At 33.7% G+C, this 24,970-nt stretch overlaps 1 protein-coding gene across 2 annotated transcripts in view; it reads left to right on the top strand.

Moving 5' to 3' along the window:
- The window catches only part of Mms22l (MMS22 like, DNA repair protein), a 134,627-nt gene that overhangs the window by 38,174 nt on the left and 71,483 nt on the right, over positions 1–24,970 (top strand). For both annotated transcript variants that reach the window (XM_003467436.4, XM_063233270.1), the window contains exons 12-14: positions 11,161–11,280; positions 12,229–12,452; positions 14,790–15,299. In XM_003467436.4, the coding sequence (XP_003467484.1) occupies positions 11,161–11,280; positions 12,229–12,452; positions 14,790–15,299 (854 nt within the window). The remainder of the gene's footprint in view (positions 1–11,160; positions 11,281–12,228; positions 12,453–14,789; positions 15,300–24,970) is intronic.

The raw sequence follows: 24,970 nt of genomic DNA, 5'->3' as shown, positions 1-24,970 counted from the left end.
GAAGGAGAGGGAGAGGGAGAGAGAAAGAGAGAAAGAAACTGGGGGTTGAATCCAGGCCTTGTACTTACTAAGCACATGCTTTTCATAGTTTCTAATGAACCAGATATCCACGTTGAATTTTATTTGTGTATGCTTGAAAAAATTTCTTAGGGTGCAGTGCAGTAAAACTTTGAACACTGCATAGTGTTATTTTACAATGTAATTAGTATTTTAATGGTAGTAATTGAGGTCACTTTGAAAATAAATATATAATCCTTAGAAGTCAGGTAATCAACTGGCTTGACGTTTCTGTATCAAAACAAAATCATGGTGGAAAACAGGATAAAGTAAAGATACTATCGCTAGTCCAAGAAACATTAATCTGTGAAACATTATCAGTGTATGTCTTGTATGAGGTCAGAGTACTAATCCTGTACCAAAAGGGTTCATTCTACTAGTTAGGAAAAAGTAGTCCTAAGGTTCTCTCTGATATTCTTTGTTTTATTATATCTTAATTGCATCAAATATGTTTCATAATAGGACAGGGGATACTTGCTGGGGGTCTTGAAAACAGGTTTGGGGCTATAGTAAGTGATCATAAAGAATAAATAATATGTTTGGAATAGAGCTGCCAGTTAGACTACGTCTATTTTACCCCTTTTGAGGTGAATTAAGACCTGACAGTACCCATATACTTAATCTGCCACAGTGAAAAAAACCATTTGGTATGGGATGCTAATTTGTTAAACAAACCAAAACCAAAAAACAATCTTCCTAATAATATGTAGTTAAATGCAAGTAAAATTTGCGGACATTTTGCTGTAGTTCTAATTAAGCAAAAGTTGAAATCTCTTGCTATATAAAGATGATCTTCCCGAAACAAACACTGAAATTAGATTAGTAAGGAAAGCATATATTGTTTAATTTAATAGCGAAGTGCTTTAAAAAGATTTACAGAGATAATCCTCCTTAACATTTGTTAATGGTAACTTTAAACATTGGTGCTGTCATTGTTTTTATATGAAAAATAAAGATTTTTTTAATGTCACTTTTTAAAGCCTCAATCTTTTCTGAGAACAGAAAATACTTTTTTTATTTTTATAAAGGGTAATTTTCTAGTTTTATAAAGGACGAAAACACCAATCTGTTTTTGAAATTTTTTAATTTTTAATTTTATTAGTATATATTTGTTAGTCTAATCGGTCATCATAGGGAATTTGTACCTGTATATAATATATTTTGATCTTTTTTTTCTCCTATTTCATTGCTTGTCCTTCAACTCTTCCCTCCTCATTTACAAAAGCTGTGTTTCTGGTTTTTTTTCTAGTCTTTTTTTATTTTTTTTTTTTTTTCTGTTTTCCTTCTTTCTCATCTCACTTGTTTCCCTTTACTTTGAATATGTTTTTTCTACTTCCCAATGTCTTATCTTCCATTGTTTTCCTTATTTAGCGTTTGGGTTTCTCACACAAGAAAAACAATGTAATATTTGAACTTGTGCTGATTTATTTCACTTTGGTTATGGTTTACAGGTGCATCTGTTTTCCTGTAAATGACTCCAATGTATCCTCCTTATGGCAGAGTAGTACTTCATTGCACATGAATACCACTTATTCATCTGTCTGTTGATAGGCATGTGGGCAGTTTCCAGGATTTAGCTATTATAAATTGTGCTGCTATAAACATGGGTGTTATCACCATGTTAAGTCTCAGGAAAATGCCACGGAGAATAGCTGGATCAAATAGAACCTCTCTAGTTTTAGTTTTATGAGGAATGTCCATGCTGATTTGCATAGGGGTTTTATCAGTTACACTTCCACTAGTAATGGAGAAGTGTTCCTTTTTCTCCACAACCTTGTCAACATTTGTTATTGGTTGATTTCTTAATGATAGCTATTCTTTCTGGTGAAAAATGGAATCTCTCTCTCTTTTTTTTGTACTGGGAATTGAACTTACAACCTCATACTTGCCAGGCAGGCACTTGTGCCACTGAACTAAATCCCCAGCCCTTAGCATTGTTTGAATTTGCTTTTCTTAAATGACGTAGTGGTGTTGAGCGTATTTTCATGTAATTATTTGCTGTTTGTGCTTCTTCATCTGAGAAATGTGTATACGTATCAGATGCACATTTGGGGAAGATCTGGTTTTTTTTTTTTTTTAGTACTTTTATGTTCTAGGTCTTACTCCTTTATCTGAAGAATAACTTAAAATTTTTTCTCATTCTATAAATTGTCTCTTTCCTAGTGATTTCCTGTATAAAATCGTTTTCATTGTTGTAATCCCAGTTGTTGATTCTTCATAATATTTCATATATTATTGGTGTTTTGTTCATAAAATCTTTGCCTGCACTTAATGTGTTCAAGAGTTTTGCCTATTCTGTCTTGCAGTAGATAAAGTGTTTCTGTTTTAATGTTTAGATGTTTACTCTATTTTGATTTTCATTGCATGGTGAAAGATATGGGTCTGGGGTCAGTTTTTGGCACATGGAAAGCCATTGTTGGCAGAAACATTTTTAAAGAGACTTTCTTCCAGTGAAAGTGTTTGGGTGCTGATCAGAGATAACTAGGTGTGCTTGAAGTTGGTTCTGCATCTTCCATTTTGTTCCATTGATGCTTGGATCTTGTTTGTTTGTTTGTTTTGTGCTAGTACCACAGTTTTTGGTTTTGTTTTGTTTTGCTTTAATCATAAGAGCTTTGTAGTATAATTTCAAATCAGGATTGTGATGCCCACTGCCCTGCCTTGCCTTTGTTGTCCAGAGCTGCTTTTGTTATTCTAGGTCCCTTCTGGTTCCATGTGAATTTTAAGATTTTTTTTTCTAGTTCTGTGATGTGTGCTCTTGGTGTTTTGACTAGCATTGCATTAAATCTTATGTTTGTAAATTTTGGAAGTATGACCATTTTACTACTTTGGTTCTACTTATCTTAAGAATGGGATCCCTTTCCATTTTCTTACATCGTCTTCAATGTCCTTTTTCAGAGAACTGTTGTTTTTAATATGTATGTCTTTGACTTTTTTGTTAAATTGATTCCTAAGGATTTCATGTTTCTTGATCCTGTTGTAAAAGGTGTTGTTTCCCTAGTCTGTCTCTCAGTGAGTATGGTATTCATGTATGGGTACGCTATTGATTTTTGAGTGTTAACTTTGTATCCTGCTTTGTGTTGCCAAACTTGGCTTTTAATTCAAGAAGTTTTTTTGTTTGTTTGTTTTTGTTTTTTTTTTTTTTTTTGTCTTTTTCCTTTTTATCGGTACCAGAGATCGAACTCACCACTGCCTGCTTGCAAGGCAGGCACTTATGCCGCTGAGCTAAATCCCCAGCCCCTCAAGGAGTTTTTTGATGGAGTTACTGGTGTCTTCTATATAGAGTATCATGTTATCAGCAAATAATGATAATTTAACTTCTTCCTTTCCCAGCCATATTATCTGTTTTTCCTTTCTCTTGTCAAATTGTTCTGGCTAATGTTTCCAGAATTATATTGTATGGGAGGTGTGATAGTGAGCATCCTTGTGTTGTTCCTGATTTGTGAAGGAAAGCTTTCAGTTTTTGATCATTTAATATGACATTGGCTGTTGGTTTGTCAGGGAAGGCTTTTGTCAGATTAAGATACAGGCCCATTTCCAGTTTTCTGTAGTGTTTTTTTTTTTTTTTTTTTTTTTTTTTGATTTTGTGTGTCTATGTGTGTGTGTTTTGATGAATGGGTATTTGGACATTGTCAAATGCTTTTTCTACATCTATTGACATGATCACGTGTTTTTGGTCCTTGTGTTAATGTGGTGTTTGATATTTATTGGTTTGCATATCCTTGCATCCCTGTGATGAATCCTATTTGGTCATAGTGTATAATATTCTCGATTTACTACATTTTGTTTGTTAGAAACTTACTGAGGATTTTTGCAGCTATGTTTAGTACAGTGACTGGCCTGTAGTTCTCCTTTCTGGTTAGACCCTTCTCTGGTTTTGGTATCAGGGTAATGCTTGCTTGCAGGAGTATTAATCCTCTTTCAGTTTCACTAAAACATTTGAGGGGTAATGGCATTAGATCTTTAATTTCATTGACTGATACTGGGTTTTTAGAAGTTTTATGTCTTCTTGATCAAGTTTGGTAATTCATATGTATCTAGGAATCTGTCTTTCTGAATTTTCTATCTTGTTTGATGTACTACTGGGGATTGAACTCAGGGCCATGTACATGTTAAGAATGTGCTCTACCACTGAGCTACATCCCCAGCCTATCCATCTTATTTGAGTAAAAGTCTCAAAGTAGGTACTGATGATTTCCTAAATTTCTGCAAGATCTGTTGTGATTTTTTCCTTTTCATTTATATTTGTGTGAATTCAGGTTCTTTTTAAAATAAAATTGGTGTCTTGGTTACTTTCCTCAGTGCAGAGACAAAATATCTGACACCAAGGTTAAAGGAGAAAAGGTTTACTTAGCACATGGTTTAGCTCATGGTTTCAGTTCATATTTAGCTAGGGGTGGTTGGCAGAGGGGCATTGCAGATGGGAAACTTCGTGGTGGATGGCAAAGTAGCAACGAAACAGCAGCATTAAGTAACAAGTGACCATACCAGGCCTCTTTTTGTCCCTTATATTTTATCCTAGCCACTGTGGAGCACCCTTACTCTTACCCAGAACTATGCCAAACCAATCTGGACTAATTTAGTAATTATACACTTTCTATCCCAACCTCATACTCTAGATCCAACCACCTCTAAAGAACCTTACCTTGATGGCATGAGGCTTTGGGAAGACCTCTACACATAGCTATAACATGCCACTCCTGGCATTGTTACTTTTCATTCCTAATTGTATGGATTTGAGCCTTTATACTTTTCTTCAGTGAAATTGACGAGGGGTTCATTTATTTTATTAAATCTTTCAAAGAACCAACTTTTCAATTCATTGATTCTTTGTATTGTTTTCTTAGTCTCAATTGCATTCATTTCTGCTCTGATCTTTTTAATTTCCTCACTTATATGTACTTTGGACTTGCTCTTTTTTTTTTTTTTCTAGAAACTTGAGGCTCAACATTAAATTATTTGAGTTCACTGTTTTTCTGATGTGAGAATTCACCACTACAAATTTCCCTTGTAGGACTTCTTCGTTGTATCTCTTAAGTTCCATTATGTCATTTTGGCAATATCATTTAATTATTGACACTGTAATTTACTCTTTAATTTCATCTGTGACCCACCTCTTGTTCAGAAGGGTTTTATTTCATTTCCATATGTTTATGTAATTTGGGGGGTTTCTTTTGCCATTAATAGATAATATGTACGGGATATTGTAAGTTCCTTTGCCTTTATTTACGCATGGTATATGAGCCAATCTATAGTCTATTTTGGGAAAAATCCTGTGTGCTGCTGAGAAGAATATATTCTGTTGTTGGGTAGAATGCTATAGATATCTACTGAGTCCATTTATTCAAAGGTTTGGGTTAGCTCTGGTACTTCTTTGTTGGTTTTTTTGTCCAGATCTATTTGAGACTGTGGGGCATTGAGATCTCCCATTTCACTTAAATTAGTATTTATCTGATTTTTCATATCCATTACCATTTATATAGTTAGGTGCACCAATATTTGGTGCATGTGTAGAGTGTTATCTCTTTGTCTTGGCTTGTTTACTTAACAAGTGTATAGTGACTTTCTTTGTCTCTTCTGGTAAGTCTAGGCTTGAAATCCACTTTGCAAATAGAATAGCTAATCCATGCTTTTTTCTGGATAACTGTTGCCTGAAATATTACTTGCCATCCCTTGACTTTTTAGTCTATGAATTTCTTTTTTTAATTAAATGTATTCCTTAATGCAATAAATTGTTAGATCTTGTTTCTTGATTCATGTTTCTTTTGATTAGTGAATTGAGACTATTCATATGATGGTTATAATTGGTATGTATTGACTTATCGACTATTTTCCTATTAATTGGTTTTATTTATTTATTTATTTTTGTGCCAGGGATCAAAGTCAGAACTTTGCGCTATACCACTGAGCTATATTCCCTAAACCTCCTTTTTCCCTTCTGTTTAATTGCTTACCTTGTTTGGTGGATTCATTCTATTGGGATTCTTGGAACTGTCTGTGTTGTCTTTTTTTAGAATATCCTTCAGAACTTTTGGAGTTCTTGAGTTTCTTCAGGTGTTCTTTATCGTGGAAGAAATTTATCACAAATTTCTTCAGGTGATCTTTATCGTGGAAGTATCAGTTCTTCAATTTTGAAAGATTTTGTGGGGTACATCAGTCTGGGTTGTGAATTGTTTTCTTTGGGGGCTTGAAATACTTCAAACTCCCTTTGATTTAAGGGTTTGTGGTAAGAAGTCTGCTGTGATTCTAGTGGGCTTTCCTTTATAAATGATTTGTTCCTTTTCTCTAATAGTTTTTAGTATTCTGTTCTTGTGTTGAATTTCTGGAATGTTGACTTTCATATGGTTTGATGTAGTTTTTTCCTAATCAAAACTATTTAGAGTTATATGCCTCATGTATCTATTCAGTTTCTTTTTCCTTGCTTAGAAATTTTTCTGCTTTTACTTCTGTAAACTAGTTTTTTATGCCCTTTGTCCTATCTTCTGTTCTTCATTAATTCTAATTAATCTTGTTTTAGTCTTGTTTGCATTATCAGCTGTTGGATTGCTTTTTTTCTGCTATTTTTAAGAGGTCATTCAGTTGTTTATCACCACAACAATCCTGAATCTAGATCTCATATTCTAATTTCACATTGTTTGAGTGCTGCATACATTTTCAGAATTTTTTGTCACCTGGCTTTCTGTGAGTTTGATTTATAGAGTCTAGTTGTTTTCTGTGTTGTGTGTTCATGGTTTCTATGCCTTTCTTAAGCTTCTCTATTTTTTAAAATCTGGGTCTACTCTAGAGTCACTAATCATTTTCTTCATTATAGTGATTTCTTTGCTCTGGTTTGATTTTAACAAGACACTTGTATGTTTCATTACTTTTGCTGCTACCAATTTGATAAAATTTAGCTGAGTCACTTTTGATTTGCTCTTGGGTAAGTTGAGAATTATGGGTTACATCTTACTTCCATGTTTCCTCATTTTCTATTTTGTGTATGTGTGTGTATTTGTTTTCAGGGTTGACCCTTGTGCATTACTTACTGTAGACAGCCTTTTTACTCATTTTGAGACCTGTTTAGGAAATGACTGCTTCTCAGAGATGTCTTCTAGGTGTAGCCAGCTTAGAGTCTTTTTCCAGGTTCCTGCCTCTTCAGTTTATTAGGGATGAAAGATTGTTGCGTATATTTGGCTTAGCACCCAAGTGCTTTGGTTACAGGACTATAGTGTTGTTTATGACTCCCAGACAATCTAGGTATTGGCATACAAGGGAGATCACTTCATATTTGACTAATCATACATTTTGGTTTCTAGATCTTTTTTGGTTGTATTCGTGAGAAACATCTTTTTTTAAATGTAAAGATGTTTATCTTTGTTACCTTTTTATTGCTGAGACATAGTACCCCAGGAGGCACTACAAGGAGGAAATGTGTATTTTAGCTCAGTTTCAGTCCATTGTCAAGTGGCTCTAAGGCAGGGCAGCGTGGCAGAGGAGAAGCAGCTCATGGCATGACAGCAGGATGCAGAGTCAAGAGGGGAATGGAGAAGAGATGAACCCTTTCAGATCACACTCTCAGTGACCACCTCCTAAAAGCAAGTCAGTTGTGAACACCAGTGCATCGTACCTACATAATCCATCCAGTCACTGCCCCAAAACTCCACCTCTGACCACATGTGGCCTTGGGAGGTCATCTACATATAAACCATAACAATGGTGTTGTTTCCCTCTTTAAAACTATGTACTGGGAGAATGTAAATTAGTGTAACCCAGTGTTCTCTGATATTCTTCCCCACTATATTTTAGCTCTGTGTTATTTTCTTAGGAATTTGCACTAATATGTCTGTTCCCTCCTATATCCCTATTATGTATTCTTGTTTTAGCTATCTGGACTTGAAAGATGAGTTAGTTATTTTTCTCTTTAATGGATGTATTGTGCACAAACACACAAATCTGTTAAAGAAAGTGTATGTGTGTGTTCTCTTGAATTTTTGTTTTGTTTTTCAATCCTGGGGATTGAACTCAAGTTTTCCGTACTGAACTATATTTGTATTCTTTTATTTTTCTTTTGAGACAGGGTCTCTAAATTGCCAAGGGTGGGCTCAAATTTGCAAAGTTCTGAAATTACAGATATTTGCAACCATGCCCTACTAACTGTAAAGAGAATCCTAAAAAAATGATAGAAATGGTTCTAAACAAAGCAATAATTGACTATGAAAGAACATAAAAATGTAAAGTATTTAACAGATATCTGTGATAGACTGACTATAGGCTAAAGGAAACCTACCAGAACTGTGGAAAATAATATTTTAAAGCCATTTCTTTTCATTTTCATCTGTAATAATTATGAAATAAGGAAAATTTATTTCTGTTTCAAAACAAAAAGAAAAAACGAACTAAAATGCTTTTTTTAAACCTACAAATTCAAATCTTGATCTGGATACTTGTGGTATGCACTAAATGTTTATTTCTTTTTCACCCCTTTATGACAGACTTTTGGAGACTTTATAAGTCCTTGCTTATGACCAAGTGGACATGGATGATATATATATATATGGATTCTGTACCCCAACCTTCATTATCATAAAACAAAGATAAATATTAGGATGGTATAATGTACACTTGATACAAAACAACATATTGTACCAAAAATAGTTGTTACTCACTTTCTCCAGTCTTCAGTTACTTTCATTTTTTTTGATTGACTCACTGACTCATTGTGGTGGTAGGAATAATCCCAGAGCTTTTTAACTAAACTGCATCCTCAGTCCTTTAAAGAAAAACACCTTTTTTTTTTTTTTGAGATAGTCTTGCTGAGTCACTAAGTTGCCCAGACTGGCTCAAACTCCTGATCCTCCTGCTTTGGTTCCTTTTTATGGCTTAATATGATGTAAAGCTTGCACATTTGTATATTTTATATAATAAATTAGTTGCAGATCTCAAATACAGCCCCTCAAATTGAAGGGTTATTCTTTTCTTTGTAATTTTTACCTTGTATAATTAAAATTAGTTTGCCATCACTGAATTCAGTAGTGCCCCATGGAACTTAATAAGCCCAGACACAGATTTATATTTATATCTAAATAAATATAAATATATAAGTATTTCTGTATCTAAATATATATAAAATCACATTTGTGATAGAACTTTGTCATCTTTGACTAAATGAGTACAATTGACTATTACAGAATCTAAAATCTCTCCCTGAATCATACCAATACTTGGTGAAAAAAAGCACCAGAACTTAGTCTGTTTTGTTTATAAAATCTTTATTGGGGACACTTTGGTGAACCAGGCATAGCACTATGCTCTGGGGACATTGTCTCAGCCCTCAGAATTCATAGATGCTTGAAAGCAGGCAAATGTTAAGTTAAACCGGGTGAGTGTTACAATGTAGGTATTTGTGGTGTACACACTGTAGGACCAGAAAGAAGGTGGTGTGGTGTGGGAGCTAGAAAGTTTCCTGTAGAGGACTTGGAGTTTGAAATACATTTTAAAGGATGAATGCTTAAGAAATTGAAGGCCTTATCCAAGAAAAATCTGCTCATTGCTGTCCTTTACCCAAGGTTGGGTAACGCATTCATCGAAAGGTTTAATATCTTGGTCACTGTCTTTTTCTAAGCCTGTATTCAACTTCGTTAGTAACTGCAGTGTTACTCTATATAATCTACCTGCCCTCTCTGTTGCTTACTAGTTTTACTTCTAATCAGATTTTCTTTTACTTGCCTCACCTATTTCCCATGGAGTTTTTCATTTTTTTTCTTTTCTTCATCTGCCCGTCAGAGTGACTTTTCACTGACTTTTTCATTCTTCTGCCATCTTCCACATCCTAACTTCACTCCTTACACAGCGTAGGTTACACAGTCCGTCAGTACATCACAAATATCTTCATCCCCCAACCCTTAATCTGTTTTAAACCTGAAAAGCCTTGTTTCTGTCCTACCTCCCGCTCTTATCCACAGTGAAATATTACTGCTTGTCTGGCTTTAAATTTTTGATGGTAACCTCAAGCAGCAGTCAACTTAAGAATGTTTGCTTTTTTCTCTCCAGAATGACTTATTTTAAAAATTCTCTTTAGCATACAATTCATGATCTCCCTCAGTACGCTCAGTTCAACATTTAGCCTCCTAATTATTGAGAAGACAAAACAGTGAGATGAGAACTCTTTTGTCTTCATATTTAAATTGCTGAACTTGTCGTCTTTTACTCAACTTCGTAGGCTGCTTTTCATTTATACTGGGTTACTGTTTCTATCAAGAACTAATTTCTTTATTTTGTAATTTTACCTCTTAGAGGCAAAACAAAATTCTTGAACATCTTTATTTAAATATCTCTATTCCCTTGTTTCCTAATACTCCTTAGCCGTACATATTCGTGCTTATCTTCATTATGCCCCAAATTGTTCTTGCTATGGTTAATAATTTTTATGTGGTTAAATCTCTTAAGTTTTTATTTCTAATTTTTTAACTTCTTAGCAGTATTCAACCCTATTTACCATTGTTTCTTTCAGAAATATTTCTCTTTGCTTCCAGGATATCTGGTTTTCTTCCTCAATTGGCTATTTACTTTTGTTTATAGACTGTTCTGCATCTGCGCACTATGTAAATGTGAGAATATTACAATGGATCCTTTTCCCATTTTTGATTTATGAATATTCGTGAATAGTCATATCTACTCTTTTAGTTTTAGAAATAATTAATAATATTCTGTTAATATCAAGACTTGCATTAACAACTCTCACTTTTTTCCCTGAACTGTAGACCCATATGTCACATTGTCCACTTCACAGCTATACTTGGATGCCCTGTGTATTCTCCCCATGTTCTGCCTGCTCAATTTGTGTATGTCCTAATTATTAGATCATTTGGCCACTTAGATTTGGATTTCTTTTCTATTCTTTGAGTTTTGAACACCATCTAACTATGAAACATTTACACCTATTAAGTAATAGAATTAAAAGTCATTGGGTTATATATTTTTTATTCTCAAAATATGTTAGTGGTCTCTATGTTCTTCTCTACCCTTTGCTATTTCAGCAAATAGTACTATAAGTTGTACAGTGTAAAATGATAATATTCATGTAGACAGAGCCTGTTTATTCCTTCATAACTTCAGTTTATTTTTTAGGAAGGTGTACTAGAAGAACAATTACGAATATATCTTCACTGTTGTTTGACAGTTTGTGAGTTTTGGGAACCAAACATTACAATTGTCAACATTCTGTGGGACTATTACAGTAAAAACCTGGTGAGTAAATAGAGTATAAATTTACTCCAGAAATTTGAAGAATTTGTGCTTGATGTGCAGAATTTCTTTATGATTTAATTACTAGTAGCCGTGAATTTTTCTTGGCAAGTTAGTTTTGGTTGAAGGTAGACTGGGGTGAACTGCACTGGTATCCTTTTTTCTCTTGAGAAAAAATATAAACAAAGTAGCCAAAATTGTAATAGGAAGTTCTTTTTAACCCTCATTTATAAGTGTTTTCTAATTAGTATTGATTCCTTAGGACACCGTGTGTGGGCACAGGTATCAGCATATGGCACCATCTTGACGCCTGAGTAGATTTAGTTCAGGAGGCAGGTATATACGTATTGTGGGGGCAAAGCCAAGATACCATGCAGTGCTGGGGAGACCTATCTAACCCAGTGTGTAGGTTGTAGAAAACTTAATATGGGTCATAATGTTTTAATGTGGCCTTGATCAGGGATATTTTCCAATTTCAGAACAGAAAGCATGTAGGCTAAAGGAACAGTATGGACAAATGCACGGAGCTATTGAAAAGCACAGTCTCTTGCTGTCATGTTAATTGTTCTGCATGATGGGCCTTGAGTGGGAAATGTTATGCAACAAATGATCTGATATAAATAAAGAATGGTTTTATAAAACACTGGGAAACTAATCAAAAGAGCCTTAAGGAATATATCATCCAAATGCTGTGTGGGTCTTGTTTGTGTCCTAATTTGGACAAACCAGCTGTTAAAAATACATTTTGGGAGTAGCCCAAATTTCGAACTTACCTTTATTTGTAATGTGTTTTTATGGAACTATTTTGGGTGATATATTACAGTGATAATGTGGTAATACAATTTTTGTCGTTAAGATTATTTACTCTTTTAATAAGTTAACTGAGATTTGCAGCTTTCCATTTTATTTACTAAGAAACTAATACTGATTGTCTACTTTTTTTACTTGTAGAATAGTTCCTTCACTGTTTCTTGGCTTCCTTTGAAAGATCTTATTAATATCAAGTCTCCTTTGTCTATGCTTGAAATGGTGAAGACTTGCTGTTGTGATAAACAAGATCATGACCTATCTAAATCCTATAGTAGTTACACTATTTTTCTTTGCATTCTGGCAATGACTGTTAAGAAAGCCATGAAGAACAATGGTTCTCATCCTTGGAAACAAGTCAAAGGAAGGTGGGTATGAGTGAATGTTATCATGAATGGTCACTGATGTTTGGGAAAGCTGAACTATTTATAGGACACTAAGTTTACTTTTAGTTACAAAGTCTTTATACATTTAAAATGTATTTCTTCATGCAGGATAGTAAGACATAGAGTGTATAGAGGGTTTCAGTTTCTTAGTCATCTTATCACTATTGAAGATTATATTTATTTTCTTTTTGCAGTGCTGAACACTGAACTGTATCCCCATCCCTTTTTAAATTTTGGTTTTGAAACAGGGTCTCATTAAATGGCTAAGTTGCTCAGTTTGGGCTTAAAGTAGCTGTCCTTTTGCCTTAGCCTTCAGGAGTGCTGGGATTATGGTTGTGCAGTACCACACTTAGATTGTATTTTTATATATTAAATATAGGACTATTAAAAAAGGATTAAGGTTTTTTATTTATTTTTGTCTTTTGCCAAACTTACTTGTAGTGATTGCATTACATCTTATTAAAACTGATGGAAATAAAAAATCTCCATATTTTAATTGGCAACTAATATTTTTTTTGTGTGTGTGTTATTTGAGACTTAGCAATTCGTAAGCCCTGGCTATCTTGAGTGAGAGCTGACCGAAATGTAGTTAAGACCAGATAACCCTGATGTTTTCATCTGGAAATGTGCTCTCTTTCCATTTCTGGTGTGGTAAAATACATAAGTCTTTAATTTTTCTCCTGTTTGCTTCCTTGCCTGTTATTCCTCCTTACGTAGCACACCATTTCTATCACTTGTTCATCTTATTTGTTGGGGCCTCTCAGCATGATGCTTCTTATTCTAAGCAGAGACTTCTTATGAACCACGCTCCTATTTTATTCCCATAGTGAGTAAGGTGATGGTGGTGGAATATACTTTTTTGTAAAAAGGTAGCTTCTTTTTTAGACCTTTAATAATTAGGGATTCCAAACATCAGTTTTATTGGGAAGCTGAGCATCCTCCCTCACCACTTGGCTACATCCCAGTCCCCAGGGTCTTGTCATCATTGTTCTCTTTTCATGTCTGGTTTTTAATATTTGGTAATTTTATGAAAATAAATTATTGAAGTTCATTTAGTAGCAAGTCTACTTATTAGATAAATGTTTTATTTCAAGCACTATAATAGGGATGATAGTCAATGCAAAGATAATGAAATAGATGCTTATTTGGAGAAATATTCATTCAGGATTTATTGCCCTGAATAATCTAGTTATAAATTTTTTTAAATTTTATTTTATTTGGTACTGGGGATCAAACTCATGACCTTGAGCTTGCCAGGTAGGTGCTTGTGCCACAGAGCTAAATCCCTGGCCCCAGTCATAAATTTTTAGAAACTTAATAAAAAGTGGGCATCTAAGGTGAATTGTTTCCAATTCTAAGCCCTTAATTGATGAAAGGAAATTACAGCTATTAAGGTATTTTAAGTAGTAACTAATGTTTTAATGGCTATTTTTGAACATTTGAACATTAACAGTTTTTCTTTGCGGGTTTGGAAAAATGATTCCTTTAATGATTTTAATTGCCTTAGGGTATAAGCAAAGCAAATGCAGGTGTTTGAGGGGGATGGAGGGAGGTGAGGCTTAAGGAAAATTATTAATAATACTCATAATTTCTATAAAAGCACATGAAGTTGAACCTAAATGATTACAAAATTTGTTAGTTTTCTGTTACTATGATAAATACCTGAGGTAATCAACAGATAAAGAAGAAAGGTTTGACTCACAGTTTTATAGGTTTCAGTCCAAGCTTTGTTGGTCCCATTGCTTCAGATAAGGCAGTACATCATGGCAGAGCCAAACCACTCATACCATAGCCAGAGAGAAAAAACATGTGGAGGGTGCTGAGTCGTCAGTCTTTGTTAAAGGTACTCAGCAGGCCTTCACCTCTTAAAGGTTTTACTGCCTACTTTCTAAAAGTGCCATGCTTTTGACCAAGTCATGGGAACTTTTGGGGAACATTTCAGATCCCTGAAACTATAATGCTGCAACTATAACATATTCATTCTTACTTGCTAACAATAAAAGAAAAGTAGTCAACATTCCAACTACAAGAAATTGCCATGTTTTTTATGATAAAAACATTTCTGTTGTCCTTCAAAGAAACCTGCTGGCTCCTTTGGTTCTCTTGTAATGACTTGCTGCATATCTGGGAAGTTTGAAAGTAGCGTATTTTACGAGTTTATTCTCTAAGCAGAAAAAGTGACATGTGAACCTCAAAATTAAAAAATTAGCTAAAAGTGTATAATAATGAGTCAAAGGTAATAAAGGATTCTTTTAAAGGATGAATTTTGTGAATGACAATTTTATTGAAGTGTTTTTTTGTTTGCTTGTTGTTTTATAGGATATATTCTAAATTCCATCAAAAAAGAATGGAAGAACTAACTGCAATCGGACTGCAGAACTTTTTCAGTCTTTTTCTCCTGTTAGCAGCTGTTGCAGAAGTGGAAGATGTGGCAAGTCATGTTTTAAACCTTCTGAATTTCCTCAAGCCTGCTTTTATATCGTCTCAGAGACCCCTCATTTGGAAAGGTCAGATGGCATTCCTCTTGATGTATGCCCAGAAAAATCTAGACATTGGGGTTTTGGCTGAGAAATTTTCATTTGAGTTCCAAGAGAAAGCAAAGGAATTCTTGGTATCTAAGAAAGAAGAAATGATACAAAGACATTCTCTTTGGACACTTCTCTCCATCTACATTGATGGTGTTCAAGAAGTGTTTGAGACCAGCTACTGCTTATATCCTTCCCATGAGAAACTGCTTAATGATGGATTTAGTATGCTTCTTCGAGCCTGTCGAGAATCTGAACTTAGGGCAGTGTTGAACTTTCTACAAGCTGTCCTGGCCAGAATCAGGTATGTCTTCCAGCAGTGTGCTAACTGATTTATTTCTTTCATATCAATCTGTTGACTTTATGTTAAAATTATCCTTTGATATACTGATAAAACCAAAATATAAAAAGAAGAGTTCGTTTTCTTGCTTAGTGGGCACAAAACATTAGTTTTGAAACAGTTCTTTCGAGTAGTATTCAGAAGAAAGCTTATGTGCAGATGCAAGCAGCAAAACTAAACTCTGACCTGTCCTAATGCATTCAATTCCAGAGCTTCATATCTGGTACAATCTAAGAACCTCCTTAAGAAAGATTATATCAAGACTTGAATTTTTTATGCAAAACTGTGAGCCCAATTCTGAGGTGAAATTTACTGAAACATGCAGTTTTGTGACCATAAGGTGCTTTTGGGCCACACTGTACCATTTTTAAGATTTTTTACATTTTTCCTGTGAATTTGTAGCATCAATTATATTAAATACTTTTTGCTAAATCAGTTTATTCCAAAATTAGCTTAGGATATTCTGATACCAGTCACCTATACATAACTTACTGTTTTCAGATCTACTTAAATTACATAGCTACATTAAATATACAGATATGCTTGGACTCAACAGTGATGATAAGAATAACAGTTTTGATATTTATTGCCTTTTTCAGGCTTTTGCACATGATAGCCTTACTGTTGAAGTATGTATTCTTATTAAATTAAACGTTACTACTCAGGGTTGTTAGTCACTGTTGCTAAAAAGTTGCATGAAAGTTGTATGTAGCAATATGATTTTACTTGAAATCATGCCATAAGTAAATGAAGAGACTGGTTTCTTTTTTCTAACATAGTATTACAAAAGTAGTGCTTGTTTCTCTGAGATACAGAGCTTGGCAGCATTTTCAATTTTTTGAAATTTATTCATTATCAAATTTATTTATTAGTAACTTACTTTATCCAGAGTTATCTACAGTGTTACTACTCATAGGGTTTAATATAATTTTTAAATTTATGTTCTCATATCAGCTTAAGTTACAAAGGCTTAGCAAGAGGTTTTGATCAGTCATTTTCCCTTCTCCATTATAAAAATATTAAGGCAAGAAATAAGCCCTTTAGATTTATGCATGTGTAGATATATAAGATGGATAAGTAAATTACTAGACAGTTTCATAAAAAACTGAATCTGGATCTTCTGTATAAACTATATATTTAGTCAAGAAGGATTTATTAGTGTATTTTATACTTTACCCTAATGCTAACTTTATACTATTTATTTATTTTTTCATAAATAGTAAGCAGTATTTTCCTTTTTATTTTTCTTTCTTTCTTTCTTTCTTTCTTTCTTTCTTTCTTTCTTTCTTTCTTTCTTTCTTTCTTTCTTTCTTTCTTTCTTTCTTCTTCTTCTTCTTTTTTTTTTTGGTACCGGGGATCAAACTCACAACCTCAAGCTTGCCAGGCAGGCGCTTATGGTGCTACACTAAATTCCTGGCCCCTCCTTTGCTTTTGAGAAATTAGAAGTTTTTACATTTCCCCCCAATATTGGTTTCTCAAAATATATTTGTCTACTGTACAAAACAAGAAAGCAGAGGGAACTTACCAAAACGTTTCTGAAGCTGAGAAACTAGAGCCTCTAAATGATTAAAGTGCCCAGGAATAACAGAGGAAGGAAAAGTCAGGACACCTTGAGAAGTTATGGAAATGTACTGATAGAATCTGTTTCTTTGTTTTTTAACCCTTTTTACCTTTCTCATTGAAGATGGATTAAGTCCCTTTTAATCCTTAACAATTATGTGCCTTCTTAGTTGTATTAAACAAAGATTCATATCCTACCAATACTTTAATTTTTTAGTTAAGAATTTCAGGCAGTCTCTTTTAAATTTACATTGTGTCTGTATACTACATTGTCATACTAAAAATGGTTAAATAAAAAGAGATATAAGGTGACAGTGTTTTCATTCATCTCACTTCTTTATTCTACAGTTGGATGGTCTCAGTTGGAGATGAATTTGTCCCTCAGGGGACGTTTGGCAGTTGTCTTGAGTAGAAGTTTGCCACAGGCATCTAGTTAGTAGAGGAGGACAGGAATGCTGCTACCCTACAGGTGCTTCACATACTTCCATAACAAAGAATTATCTGTCATTTAGCAGTGCTAAGGTTGAGATACATCCCTCTAATTCTACACCATGGACATAAAATACTTTCTGTAAACCCTTGCATTTTCCTTATTTATATGTTTGAAACAAACATGATCTTTGTTCTGCTAAATCATTTTTTTGCTTAATATTTCCTGGATAGCTTTTTATGTTAGTACATGGAGACCTACCTAGTCCTTTTTAGTGAATATGTAATATTCCATCCTATAGATGTATTAAACTTTGTTTAATAATTAATGGAAATTTTTGTTTGTTGTTTCAAGTCAATAAAACACACTTTTTATTTGTCATTTTTACATAGGCATCTGTGTGTACTTGTGAAAGCGTAACTGTAGATTAATTCCTAAGTGTGCATTTTATTTTTTTCCATTTCTTATTAGTACATGTTTGCAGGATATATTGTTTAAATTCATCTTAAGGAGTGCATATATATATATATGTACTTAACATGTCTTGATTCTTGTTCTCCTTCCTTCCCCTTCTCTCCTCTCCCCTCCCCTTCTATTTTCCTCCTCTGGATCCTGTTCCTACATTTTTGTTTCTTTTTTTTTTCAGTTCATGTTTGCAACGGGTAGTGATTCTAATCCCTGTGGTATAATTAATTCTTTTTAGGTCTCCTTTCCCTCACCCTTCCCCACTCTCCATCTTTTGATTCCCTTTCCCATTTATGAAAGATATAACCCCGTTTCCTTTCATGTCTTTTGTTTTGCTCATTACACCTGGGATTTATCACATGATGGAAATCATGCAGTAGTTAAGATTGTGGGTCTGATTTATTTCACTTGCCACTATATTTTCCTGTTGCATCCATTTTGTTACAAATGACTCAAATTTATCCTTGTAGCTGAGTTACATTCTATTATGTGTAGTTCTCTTTATCCATTTGTCAGTTGATGGACATAAAAGCTGCTTCCAAGATTTAGCTATTAATTGTGGTATTATAAACATTGGCATGCATGTACTGCTCTAATATGATAACTCTTTTGGGAAGATACCTAGAAGGGGAATAGCTGGTCTGGACAGGATTTTTATTTTTAGTTTTTAAGGAATCTCAATACTGATTTTATAATGATTGTACTAGTTTACACTCTCACACCAATAGCAATAGAGAGGTTTGTTTTTTCCCTGCAGACTCACCAACACTTGCTGTTATTTGACTTCTTGATGATTGTCCCTCTCGGGTGCAGATGAAATCTTGGTGTTGTTTTAATTTGCATTTCTCTAATGGCCAGCCATGTTGAACTTTTTGTCATGTATCATTGCCTATTTGAACTTCTTCAGAGACGTGTCTTACTCATTTTAGTTTCCAGTTTTTTGATGGGGACTTTTATTTTGGGGATTCTAATTTGAGTTCTTTGTACATTCTAGTTATTAGTCCTCTATCCATGTATATCCAGCAGCCTACACTGTAGATTGTCTCTTCACTCTGTTGGTTGTTGCTCTTGCTGTTCAGAAGCCTTTTAATTTGATATAATCCCATTTCTTGTTTCTTACTGTTATTTTTTTGTGCAATTGGAGTTCTGTTCAGAAAGTCCTTTTCTATGCCTGTGACTTCCAGAATTTTATCTACTTTACCCTCCTGCAGGTTCTGTTTTTGTTTTAATATTTAGATCTTTGATCCAGTTTTATTTTAGTACAGGGTGAGAAATAATGGAGTCTATCTTCAACTTTCACACGTGAGTAGCCAGTTTTTGCAGCACCATTTGCTAGAGATGTCATCTTTCCTCTGGCGTATGTTTTTGGTTCTTTGATCGGATGAATATTTCTGGGGTTGTGTCTGCATCTTCTTTTCTGTTCTGTTGATGTACATATGTGTTTTGAGCCAGTGCCATTTTATTTTTATCACTTTGGCTTTGTGGTATAACTTGAAGTCAGGTATTGTGATGCCTCCTGTGTTGCTGTAATAGGATTGCTTTTGCTATTTTGGGTCTCTTCTGGTTCCATATGAATTTTAGGATTGTTGACTCTAGTTCTCTGAGGAATGTTATGATATTTTGATTCAGATTGCATTAAATCTTGATAATAGTTTTGGAGGTATGACCATTTTGACAATGTTTCATCTACCTATCCATGATACAGGTCATCTTTACATTTTCTGATCATCTATTTGAGCTCCTTTTAGAAAGTTTTATAGCTTTCATTGTAGAGGACTTCTTTTGTTAATTAGGTTAGATTAATTCCTAAGTACACTATTTAATTTTTCTTGGTACTATCCAGAATAGTATTATTTTCCTAAATTCTTTCTTGTTAAGTCTATTATTGGTATACAGAAACAATACTGATTTTCATGTGTTGATTTCATATCCTGCTACATTGCTACTTTTGTTACTAATTCTAGAAGTTTTTTGGTAGAATTTTTTGTATTATTTGCAAAGAATAATATATTCAAATAATGATAATTAGATTTAATTTCCTGTATATGCCTCTAGTATCTCCTTTTCTTGTCTGATTACTCTTAGTTTTCAAGTATTATACTGAATAGGAGTGGTGATACTGTACATCCTTATCCTGTTCTTAATTGATTTAGGGAACACTTTTTGCTTTCCCCTATTTAATATGATTTGTAAATGGACTTGATCAGATTGGGGTAAGGTCCTTGTCTACCTATTTTCCATGATAAGATTTTTATCATGAATGGGTGTTGGATTTTGTTGAAAGCTTTTTTCTTATCTATTGATACAATTTTGTGATTTTTGACCTTGGTTCTGTTTTTGTGGTATATTATATTTATTGATTTGCATTTGTTGAACCATTGTTGCATCCCTGGGATGGAACATACGTGGTCAGGATATTTGATCTTTCTGATGATTCATTGTATTCTATTTGCCAATATCTTACTAAGAATTTTTGCATCTATGTTCATTAAGGAGATTGGCCTCTGTTTTCTTTCTTCGTTGTTTTTTTGTCCAGTTTTTGGGTAAGAGTAATGCTGGCTTCTAGGAATGAGTTTAGAAGCACTCCTTCCCTTTGAATTTCATTGAGGAGTTTGAGTAGTATTGGTGTTCTAACCAACCTCCTTTAAGGTCTTGTGGAGTTCAGCACTGATTCTATCAGGTTCTTTTCTTAGTTGGTATGTCTTTTATTATTTCCCCAATTTCATTATTGAATTGTTTAGAATTCTTTTGTTTTCTTTGGTTTAGTTTTGATAAATTCATTAGTGTCTAGCACTCTGTCCATTTTTTCAGATTTTTCCTATTTATTGGCATATAATTTTCATAGCAGTTATTACCTCTATGTGATAATATACATTATGATTTTGCCATTTTCATTTCTAATTGCCGTGATGTATTTTCGCTCCTGCTTTTGGTAAATTTGGCTAAGTCATCTATTTTTTCATTTTAACAACTAGCGCTTCAGTTTGTTAATTCTTTGTATTTTTTTAAGTCTAAGTTTCGTTAATTTCCATTCTGATCTTTGTAATTTCCTTCCTGAAACTAAGTTTGAGTTTGGATTGTTTGATCTGATAGCATACATGGAGTGACTTCAGTTCTTTTGTATTTATTTAATCAGGCATTGTGAGCTAGTATGTGTATTTTGGCGAACGTTTCAGGTGCTGCTAAGAAGAATGCATATTTTGTTGTTGTAAGGTAGGACACTAGATATCTGTTAGGTCCATTTGTTTGAAGCTCTGATGTTTCTTTATTGATTTTTTTGTTTAGTTGATGGCTTTCAGAGTATTGAGGTCACCCACGGTGACTGTATTGGTGCTTATCGACTGTATTGGTGATCTTTTATGTCCAGCCGCATTTATTCTATGAAGTTTAAGTGCTCTATTATTCCATATATGTATGTGTATACATATATATATGTACATATAATTTACAATTGTTAACCACTTCCTGTTAGATCATTCCCTTAACTAATATGTAGGAACCTTGACTCTTCTGATCAGTTTTAGCTTAAGTTTATTTTGTCTGAGAATAAGATTGTTGTCCCTGATTGCTTATAGAGTCCTGGTAACTGAAATAGTTATGTATTATTTTATTTTATTTTATTTTATTTTTTTAGTCTATGCAGTTCTTTTTGTATTAGATGAGTTTCTTGAATGCAACAGACTGTTGGATTCTGTCTTTTGGTCCAGTCTCCCAATCTGTGTCTTTTTAACAGGGAACTTGAGGACATGTACACTGAGAATTATTACTGGAAGTTAATAATTTATTCTTATCATTGCTTTCTTTTTGTGGTGATGACTCTTAATTTTCCTTTTTTGTTTAACTACTTGCCTTGGTTAATGTATTCATTTCATCTGATTTTTTTGGCTTTGTTACTTTTGTTGTCTCTAAGATATTCTTTAATATCTTTTGAAGTCCTAGTTGTGTGCTCATGTAACTTTCAAGGTATTCTTTGTCATGGAATGGCCTTATTTGTCCATCAGTTTTCAAAAACACTTTTGCAGGATGTTTTAGTCTGAGTTGGAAGTTATTTCCTTGCAGAGCTTGAAACACTTTACTCCAAGCTCTTCTGGCCTTTAAAGTTTGTATTTACTATGATCCTGATGGGTTTACCTTTATATTGAACATGCTTTTATTTTCTTTTTTCTGGCAACTTTTAAGATTTGGTGTTTTTGTTGAACATCTGGAATTTTAAAATATATTATGGTGAGCTTTTTTCTTATTTAGTTGCTGCTCTGTAGGCCTGGCTTACTTGTATTTTGAAATCTTTTTTTCATACTGGGAAAGTTTTCTATTATGATTTATGTAAGCAGATTGTTTTATTCCACTTATATTGTCTTTTAATTTCTAACTCCAGTTAGCCTTAGATTATTCTTAAAACTTACTGTAATTTGGTAGCTATTGGTTGAATTTTACGATCATTAAGACTTCTCTAATTTGTCATGATTCATTCTTTTGTCGTGAATTTCAGAAACCTTGTGAATTCATAGAATTTATGAATTCTATGCAATTTTTTGTCTCCAGTATTTCTTTCTGACACCTTCTTGTGGAATCTGTGTTTTTGGTAAATTTGTCATTTGTGTTTTGAACCATTTTTGTCAGCTCTTCAAGTTTTTGTTTCTTCTATAAACACACTGGTTAGTTTGTTTGCTAGTTCCACTCTTTTGGGTCATGTCCTTTTTGAATTTAGTAAGTTTCTTTATCTCTTTCTTAATCATTTTATACCTTTCTGCTACCTGGTGTTTGCATTCTTCTCCATTGATAGCAGAGAATCTCCATCAATGATCCCCTTGGATCTTCTTTGGGAGAGCTAGGGCATTTTTTCTGTTGTTCCTTTGTGGGGTAGGGGGTTGGGGTTTTGTTTTTTGTTTTTTTTTTTTTTTTTTTTTTTTTTTTGGTGCTGGAGATTGAGGTCAAATAAAGTAAACAGAGATTGTTGTTGACATGAGGAATTTTTAAAAACTGGATTCTGTTTTCATGGCTTTATTTGTGAAGATTCATCCCTTCAACTATTCATTTTAAATGAGTTGAACCTTGACACTGGGTTGTGGGAGAGAATTTCTGCAGCATCAAGAAATTCAATTATACCTCACTTGAAGCATTAAATGTTTTATTACTTTTTTACCCTTTATTGTACCCTTTACTCTTTACATTATTGTTACCAATTACTTTGTGATATGGATGGGGCAGAAAAAGGAAAAGAAGGAGCACTGGAGAGAGAGGGATTATATAGAAAGAGGAAGATAGAAATAATAACAGATCAGTGATGGGATGGCAAACCTTTAGAGCTTTCAGTGATACAATGACCCTGCTTTGGCACATGTGCCGTAGGTTTGCCTCTAGTGCGATAGGTAAAATAATTATTAGATGGGGTCAACTCTGTTGGAGATCTTCTATGAGTGAAGGATTAATGTTGAGGAGTTTTAAGAAGATGTTTGTGGGGCAAACAGGATAAAGGAGATGTAATTCGGAAAGCTGTAAGGTTTTGTGAACCTTTTGATGTATTTGTGATCAATAGTGTTTGAATCCTTTAAACACAAATATGCTAGATGCTATTCCAAGATAGCAGATTTTTTTCTTTCATGTTTATTCACTAACTTTTATTTTTCTTGAAGGTCTTACTAAAGAATTTTCTTGGTAATTCTCCAAAAGTAATAACTAGAAATAAGAATAATTCTAGTATTCTTGAGTTAAGGGTTATAAGTAGTATACTCTTTATTTTTTTTACTAACTGCTGTTCGTATCTATATTTGAAAAATGTAAACATGGAAGTGTTTTGTAGCTTTTCTAAAATAATACACTTGAATTTCAGAATTAACGTTCAGGTTCTAACCACCTATATCACTGTTCGTTTATATTATCTTTATATTTAGTTCACAAGTAAGTAAGCCCAACCTTGCCACATTGCTGCAGTTTTTATAATTTGGTAGTAATTATGAGAATAAGATCTGTACTCTGTTTGCAAACCTGAAATTGTTCATGTACTTGTGAGTATTCTTAATTTTTTTTAACGCTACTAAAAAAGTTCCTTGGGGAAGTTTTCGTTACTCTGTTCTATAATTTTTCAAGTTCCATTGTTTAATGATTCAGTTTAGGAGAATATAAATTGAGAGGGATGGAAACAAGTAAATCGCATTTTATTTGTAATTATTTGATTTATTAGCACTGTTTCATCTATCTAAATCTCACATCTTACATGCATACTTGTAGAAATATTTTAGCATTAAAACAAAGCTGTTTTTAAAATGTTAAAAAAATAATGCTTGCAAGTACTGTGAAAGTTACAATGTGTCTCTGTTAATTAATAGGATTACTCAGAAATGGGAGGTAGAAATCAATAGCCAATCATGAAGAGTATACATTATGTAAGGTGAAAGTAATTTTACATTTATGTTAGAAATTTCTCTTAACTGTACATGGATTGAGTTTGTAGCTTGCAAGGGTCAGGGATTTAGCTCAGTGGTATAAGTGCCTGCCTGGCAAGTACGAAGTCGTGAGTTCAATCCCCGGTACCAAAAAAAAAAAAAAAAACCTTCCCGAGTTTGTAGCTTGCTGTCCTTTGAAAAAAGGAAATTGGAGTGTGTAATGTTCATCTTCATGACTAGACTATGAAAAAAAGCCATAGACATTAATGTTAATAAATTTGGTTTATTTTGTAAATGTGTATTTTTGGCTTTGTTTTTTTACTGTTAAACTATGATTAAAAACAATTGCTATAAATGTCAAGCCATGCACAACTTCTCTGCCAACATTACACAGCCTATTTAATGAGTATGACGAGTGTGAGATCAGGGTATGAATAACAGTGTAGCAGCGTCCAGGTCTTTGTTAATGGTGTCATACTTTAGGCATTACCATCGTTTAAATTTTTAAAGACTGCACAGTAATTTCCAAACATATCTTCAGTAAGGCTGATTATAGGTTATAAGGCTGATTATAGTACTTAAGAGGGGCTGTGGCTTGGAGAGTTTCATTTTATCCCATCAACTTTTAGCACTTTGAAGATGAACTAGACGGAGGCAGACTAGGGATTCATTTATGGTCCTTTGTGTCAAATACCAGGGACCATGGGGAATTGTTTCTTTTGCAAAGAAGGATGGGAGGGAGAAGAGGAAACAAACAAGAAAAGTCCTTTAGGAATTTACTCATGTAGATGTGTTCA

The sequence above is a fragment of the Cavia porcellus genome, unplaced genomic scaffold (genome assembly GCF_034190915.1).
Source record: "Cavia porcellus strain 051 isolate PalLab524CR breed Dunkin Hartley unplaced genomic scaffold, mCavPor4.1 scaffold_22, whole genome shotgun sequence".
Taxonomy (NCBI): Eukaryota; Metazoa; Chordata; class Mammalia; order Rodentia; family Caviidae; genus Cavia; species Cavia porcellus.
This window is presented reverse-complemented; position numbering and strand designations above follow the sequence as displayed.